The 7,500-nt window shown below is 43.7% G+C and overlaps 1 protein-coding gene across 2 annotated transcripts in view; it reads right to left on the bottom strand.

Moving 5' to 3' along the window:
• LOC126579182 (serine/threonine-protein phosphatase 6 regulatory subunit 3) overlaps window positions 1–7,500 on the bottom strand; it is a 12,553-nt gene that overhangs the window by 605 nt on the left and 4,448 nt on the right. For both annotated transcript variants that reach the window (XM_050242552.1, XM_050242550.1), the window contains 9 exons: window positions 7,491–7,500; window positions 7,270–7,411; window positions 7,065–7,183; window positions 6,719–6,983; window positions 6,377–6,649; window positions 6,261–6,301; window positions 5,783–6,184; window positions 5,215–5,709; window positions 1–5,143 (listed from right to left, as the gene is read on the bottom strand). The exon at window positions 1–5,143 is cut by the window's left edge and continues 605 nt beyond it; the exon at window positions 7,491–7,500 is cut by the window's right edge and continues 135 nt beyond it. In XM_050242552.1, the coding sequence (XP_050098509.1) occupies window positions 4,738–5,143; window positions 5,215–5,709; window positions 5,783–6,184; window positions 6,261–6,301; window positions 6,377–6,649; window positions 6,719–6,983; window positions 7,065–7,183; window positions 7,270–7,411; window positions 7,491–7,500 (2,153 nt within the window). In that variant the 3' untranslated portion in view covers window positions 1–4,737. The remainder of the gene's footprint in view (window positions 5,144–5,214; window positions 5,710–5,782; window positions 6,185–6,260; window positions 6,302–6,376; window positions 6,650–6,718; window positions 6,984–7,064; window positions 7,184–7,269; window positions 7,412–7,490) is intronic.

Here is a 7,500-nt window from a genome sequence, read left to right on the forward strand (position 1 = left end):
GCGGTAAGGGGGTAAAAGGTAGAGAGGTGTGTGTGATAAGGATCGTTTAGTTTTAATGCCTACTTAATTCTGTTCACAGATTTTCTCCTTCGTTCGTACTGGATTAAGATAATTTTATATGTATAGATATATCGCCCCACTCACCCTTCCCCTGTTTTTTGTGGTAAGCTTTCATGTTTTTTTTTTCGCTTCTGCTTTTCCGCATTTTTCTTACGGGTTTACTATGTACGTTCATTGTTCAGATTGCAAATATTGCTTCTCTTCGGTTGCTATTACTTTGCGGGTTTCTTTTTCTTCCTTTATCATGCTCACAATGTGCACTCTACCATACAGCAGAGAAATGCGTGGTGCACATATTACTAGCATACTGTCGTACAAGCTGCAGGGCTGCATTTACCGGTAGTTGTGCTGACAAATATTTGATGCGCTCATCGAAACCAAAGGGTTTTACTACTTTTGCCTCATATGATGCAGCGCGCCTGAGGCTGCTTCACCTTTCTGCGAGTTTTGAATACTTTGTCCGGGACCGTCGTCACGTGGGCACGAAATTCAAACATTGCATTGAACACAATAATATTAAACCGTTTCCCTTTACCTATCCCATTCGCTAACTTCCCTTCGTCACCCTTTTTTTCTCACTCTTACTATCATATCCCACCGGAATCGCTCGCTCGCTCGATAAGTTCTTCGTTTGGTTTAAGGCTGAGTTAGCACGTGTTTGACCGTGTTTCGTCGTCTTTTAAAAAGCTCCCGTATTTTGCGATTTTCCTTCTCTTGCACTCAGTTTGGCTCGGGCGCCGTCATGATCATTCCGTTCAGTGTAGCCACTTGAGCAATACAGTAAACTAAAGGATCGCCATCGTGATCGCAGCCCATCCACTGGAGGGGGGCTGGGTTGTAAAATCGATTTAAAAAAAAAAAAAGTCTAGAATATCGCTACCTCTCCCCGCTAAGAACAAACAACAACGAAAGCACAGTGCGTCGTGTCCACGACTCTACACGATTGTTTTATGCATTAAATGTGCGGCGGCACTAGCGTCGTCAGTCAGAACAGTCTCTCGGTGTGTGGTTTTTTGTGGGGTGTCATTTTGTGAAAAAGGAAACAATTAATCTAACCCCTCTCCTGCTTCTCCCCTCGTGATCCCCTTCCTAGCTTTGGCTCTATCTTGTGCCCAGCAATAAGTTGCTTTCTTCTGATGAAGTAACTAACAAAGTTTAAAAAAACCACTCTCAAAACAGAACGATCAAAAACACGACGGTTACGACGGTTAGCCCAGGAGGCTATACCACCAGACGGTTCCATTTAAAGCAACTCTAGTCTAGTCTTGTGTACTTTTTTTGTTGTTGTTGTTGGCATCGTTGTTGTGTTCGTGTTTCTTCTAGTTTGAATGTGTAAGTGAAGATATTATGCTAATCCTAAATCATTGCTTGCATAGCCGCGGGGCCATCCTTTTCTGGCCGTCGTGGATCGCGATTCCGAATGTAAAGTGAGTGTTAAGAATGTACAAAGTTGCCCTATTGGATTGGATATTGCTGCAGTATAAGTGGCGTGTGATGAATGCACACACGACTCGCGTGTAGTTTTTGTACATTTGCGTCGAGAATGTTTCTCCAGTGTCTATAGAGTGTCTTGTGTGTGCTCCTTCTTCGTCTCCTTTTTGAGGCTTTCGACATCCTTGCGCAACAATTAAGGATCGCCAAAGGCCCTTGCCATTTTAATTGAGAGCGCTTGCCTCTGTGCGATGCAAAATGCAGACACAAACAGGAATGGGTGTAGCGAGTGTGTGGTTTGGTAGGATTCGATAATGACCTTAGCTAAATAGTACATACGTTATCGAACTGCGAAGATGAAGGAACGGAATATCCTGATCGGGACAGACAGACAGACAGACGACAGATAGACAGACACACATACACTCGTACACACACGCGCACACGGCACACACAAGCAACAGTAATTGAAGGAATCTTGCATTAGCCATTATTAGCCTAGCTCTTATCACTGCGAGGCAGATGAAGTACGCTTTTCATCCTTTTGCTGTCTCGGCAATATGTGTAAGCTACGAAGGGACGCCTGAACTCGCCACCTTATTCAGTGCTCCACAGTGCAGAGACAAGCGCATAAAATGAATTTCCTCCGGAAGACCCAGTAGTGTTTTCTTTTTCCCTCCTTTCCGCGTTTGCGTCCATGTAAATATCATTAGTCCATAGGAAGGTATGCGGGTGTACATAGGTGTTTGTCCCTTGATCCTTTCCATTTTTCCTACATCTCACAGACAGAGGCCAAGTGTGTGTTTATGGTTTAATCATATGTATGTATGCATGTATGTATGTATATATATATACCTATACCATATGTTATTACATACACTGTACTTCTATTACCTTTTTTTTACGATGCACCAAATTGTCGTCGTTACTAGAATATTTTTTATTCCTAATTCATTAGTAGCTACCATTTTCACGATCAGGGCACTTGGTTGAAAAACAAAGGACTTTAGGAGTACGAAAACGATCAACAGATTGTGTCTTTTGACAATGCGGAACAACTGCTGGATGTGTTTGAGCATTATTTGATATTACCGGAGAGGAATCCATTCATCGCCATCGGTCCGTATGGAAACATGTAACGCACATCCGCTGCAGTGGAATCGATCGTGCGATCATCGCGACCTTACTCAATTGACCGTTATTTCTATCCCACGTATCATCTTCCTATGCGCATCTTCACTGATCCCTTGCAAAACGAAAAGCAACCGGTGAGCAACTTGGTAACGTTAACCCGGGAACGGTAATGATTCGATTTTGTCTTAAACAAAAGAAAAAGAAGACACTTGGTTTTTATGTAATATGCGCGACTCATTTTCCCATGAGTAACGTAAAAAACAATTGGACGAATTATTACGACACATGCTGACTTGTCACTTGTCCTGATGGTCTCTCCTCGATGGGCCACCGAATCTGACTTGAAACATACAACTCGATCATTCACCTCCACCTGCACAGAGTTCAGACTTTTTTTTACCTTGAACTAAAGGTAAAGTATCTATACGTTTGGTTTTCCATTTGATTTGGTAATTTTATATCCTCTTTTTCCTTTTGCCTTGCATTTTGGTTTCATGAAAGGATAGCCAGCATCTCTCTCCCCGTCGTTCTGAAACGGCTGTTTGCGATGATAAAAAACGTAGCATCAAAATTGAAAAAAAAAACGAACACGGTGGCCATCGATAACGGGAGTGTAGCGAAAGAAGGAAGATGCATTTCAATTTCGATATCGATGCAGACTTTAATCTCTGTCTATATAACAAAACAAGCTATTTAAAGCACGCGCATGGAACAGATACCCAAAAAGGATGTTTAAGAACGGCCAAAAATATTGCTTTGTGCAGCTTAGGCCCAACAATAACAAGACTTATGGACTGTTAGTTATTTGTTCTTTTTCAGATAATCGCGTTACAGAGTGCGCTCCATATGGTGAAAGCTGTTAGAAAAAGGATGGGAAAATAAGTAAAATTCGCCGAAGCTACTCTGAATACCATCACCAAACTGCGCTATGAAACATAGGCACGACTTATATCGCGCGATTGGCATATAAATATACGTATGGTTGGATTTTCTATCTTCGCCTAGCTCTAATTGTTTTCAAATTTACAGTTAAACATTCCTCAGCAACTACTGCATTTTTTTGATATGACATCAATAAGTTTAGTATTTTGGTATGCCTTAATACGCCGTTTTCATCCTCCCAGTTGCACGCAGCAAATCCAGAGGATAATTCTATGTTCCGTTTTGATATTCTCTTCGTTTAATGAAAGAGCGTTAGTGGCGCGCATTCGGTGCTGCGGTTAAGATTTTCCTGTTCCTCCACTCTCATAATTGTACCGCACAGTAATCGAACGGAAATGACAAAGAATAAGAAAATATTGAAGCATCTTTTCCACTACTACGGTTTTCACAGCACAGATTTGATTTAAATCACCGTCCAGAAGTGTCCCTCCTCTAGCGTGTGTCGACTATCCGAAAGCATTGAATTGCTCGTTACGGGGTGGGTTGGGTTGGTGGTGAGCATAAAGAATGCGTTAGTAATACTCTTCCCGGTTCGCACTACTTATACGATATCGTAACGGTGCCTTTTAGTAGAAGAATTACTGTGCCTCATGTCGTTCTCGGTTAGACAGACAATTTTGAAGTCTACCAGCAGGGATGGCAATAAATATGGCAAGTATTACGGCAAAAAAAAACATTGAAAGAAAGGATATAACTGCAGATAAGCAACGATCGGGTTATGAAACTGTTATTATGTTACTGCAAACCGAAGTTTATCGATTGCCAAAAACCAATCCATCTTTCATTGGCAGATACTAGTACCATACTTGCAACTATCTTTCATTTTGCTCTACTATGCATACGACGATTCGATGTAAATTAATTCCTTACTCCACCACGCATAGTTGCACAAACGTACGAAGAACGATACGTGGAAACAATCTTCGACGTTGGGGGCGGTGTTGGGGGCTGATCGCCCAGCTACTCTACAACGACAGTAGCCGCTGTTGGCACTGATGTCTCTACTTGTTGGCCGTGCCGACGTCGTTGCCTTCGACGACGTCGGTTGCGTTGCTGCTTTGGTCGAGATTCGCCCGCTACCATTGATATTCGTCTTGGTGATGATGGTGGGCAGGGAGACTGATACGTTGGTGACCGGACACGATGGTAACGTCCGTCGTTACGACACCCTCAATTATCCGTTGGTTCACTTGATTTAGAATCAGCAACGGAACTGCTGCCTTCTTGTGCTTCACCAGAAGTTGGTGCTGTTGCAGCTGGTGTTGCTGCTGTCTCTGGCTCTACTGCCAGTCTCTGCTCGACACGGTCATCTTCTTTGGCGATTTTACTTTCCGTTTCCGTATCATCTTTTTCCGAGCGGTTGCTATTCGGCTCAGCAGCAGGTTTAGTATCGTCATTTTTGCTGGATGGTGTGTTACAATCAGTCGATGATTTGTCATTGTTTGCGTCCGGAGTTGCGATATCCAACACTTCAGACGATTTGTCATCGGGCAAAGTTGCTGTAGAAGTAACCGATTGGTTACTATTTGAGGTGGTCTCAGTTTCTGTCCGCACCACAACATCATCAGCTGCAGGGCTGCAAGATAATGAATAAAAAAAAGTTTAGTGTTCGTGTTAGTTCACGGCGAAAGGTCAATTCAAACATACCTTTGAGATATTTTATCGTTAGCATCAACCGAAACAGCTACTTTTGTGGACGTAGTCTCATCCACTTCTGGCACTTTTGTTACATCGATTGTGCTGACAACACTAGCATCGTTGGAGGGTTGTGTAATTGAAGAGAAAATGTCTGCATTTTCGAAATCAAATTCCGTTGGTCCGTTGGAAGTGGTGGATGATCCGATGGGAGTCGTAACGGGGGCGAAGATAGGATCGAACGGTGAACCACCAGTGGCTGCTGCATCAAAACCACCGGATCCCAGAACGGCATCGAAATCGGCGAAATTATCATTAATACCGGACGTTCCGATAGCGTTCGACGCAGAGGCAGAATTCGGGGCGGCTTCATTGACTGCTTGCAGAAACTGTAAAATGTTGTGGTCCATCGGTCCGGTCAAGGGCACATCGCTAGCATCGCCCTCATTTTCCTCGAGACCCGCAGAAACGAGCGTTGATCTGTAGTCAAGTCCAACGGTATGTCCCCTGGGAAAGAATAATACGCACATGTTGCGTCAGCTTCACAGCCGGCTATAACCACGCCTTGTAGTTTACTCACAGTAAAGTGCCTCCTACAAGGGAATCGTTGTCAATGCAGTTGGCGTCCGTTGCCATATCGGCAGATTGTAGTGGTGCGAAGGGATCACTCGTATCCTCTTCGTCATCGTTGATATTCGATTTATCCTGAAATATGTTGCCTCCTACGTTGCCGAATGGATCGTCATCATCATTCTCGCCAACGTCGCCAAGCCCGAGATCAGGAAGTTCGCCCAAGGATCCACCTTCCCCAGTGCCGAATGCTTCATCAGCATCACCCGATCCAAAATAGGCCCATGTGTTGGTTGGATCGGTATCATCCATTGGTAATTTGAAGTCAATGAAGGCGCTACTGATGGATTGCAGCAGCTCCTCAACCGCAAGGTGCTCCCTATTGATGTCGAACGAACCCAGCCCCGGCATACTGAAAAGGCAAAAAATCTATTAATGCTCGTGTCTTAAAATGTCTTAGAGCATGGTTCTGGATCCGCTACACTCACCCTCTGTTTGCAGCGCTCTGCCCACGTGGAACGGCGTTTGCCTAAAATGCGAAAATGGGCGGTTAAATATAATCATTATGATATTATCATCCACCTCAACACAAGAGACCACCTACCAGGTACTTCTTTTGCATAGCCAGCGTTGCCGCCAGCTCACTATCATCACCTTCCGCTAGCTTTTCCCAGTCTTCTTTTTCTTTCTCGTCCAGTGTCGATTGTACTAAGGCACGGATTTCACTCGACAGCTTCATGGAGGTTGTTAACGCGTCTAGCATTTCGATCAGATGACCCATGAAGCCCAATCGGCGGAAGGGCCCCTTTCCTTCTTGACTATTATTCATCTGATGTAGTAAAATCAAATTCTTTGCCAGTTTGCAATCGAGGATCAACTGTAAAGATCGATTCCATTCATGTAGTACGCTAATTAAGTCACCACCAATGGTAATCCACACGCTTACATGCCGTTGTAGACTTGAGGTCCGCAGGTTCTTATTCTCAGCTGTAGCTCCATCGTCTGCTTTTTCTTCTCCAGTCGCATCTCCGCCTTCTTCTCCGTTTCCGTCACCAGTTCCGATGGCATCTCCATTTCCGCTGTCTTCAGCTTGATCAAACGATCCGATAGCATAATTTACGCAAACACTAACGCGACTATGGAGAAAGTTATTCCAACGATATTTTTGGAACAGGTTAAGCATCGTATTGAAATAATCAGCATCGCATAATCTGAAACCCGCAATGATACGCAGTTTAAGGTATTAGTATGTCACAAACCTATTTGCATCTTACACCAACTAATCAACTTACGCTCCGATGGTCTCTTTTTCTTCCGTCTCCAATAATACTGTCAATAAGTTGCATATCTGGAGTCTCACGTTTCCAAGCGGCGGCGACAGTGTACCCACAGTGGAAATCATGTCGGGTTTCTGGCCAAACGAACGAAAAAATATGGAGAAACAAGAAAAAACGGGTATAATAACTATCATCTAGAGAAATACAACGCTTTTCTTACCGGGGGCGGGTTGTTTAAAAGGTTCACGAACTCCGGTATCCTTGGCTTGATGATGTTAACTAAACGGGTAACAACCAGATCGTGATGTTCTTTCTCAGCATCGATAACCATCTGAAGGGCAGTATCGGAGACGGGCTCTTGGCTGAAGGATGTTACGTAGAAAGCAAGAATGAATTTCGTAAATAGTCCACAGATTAAGCACAAAAAGAAGCCAAACCTACATTATGGTGT

Source organism: Anopheles aquasalis, chromosome 3 (genome assembly GCF_943734665.1).
Source record: "Anopheles aquasalis chromosome 3, idAnoAquaMG_Q_19, whole genome shotgun sequence".
NCBI classification, from domain to species: Eukaryota; Metazoa; Arthropoda; class Insecta; order Diptera; family Culicidae; genus Anopheles; species Anopheles aquasalis.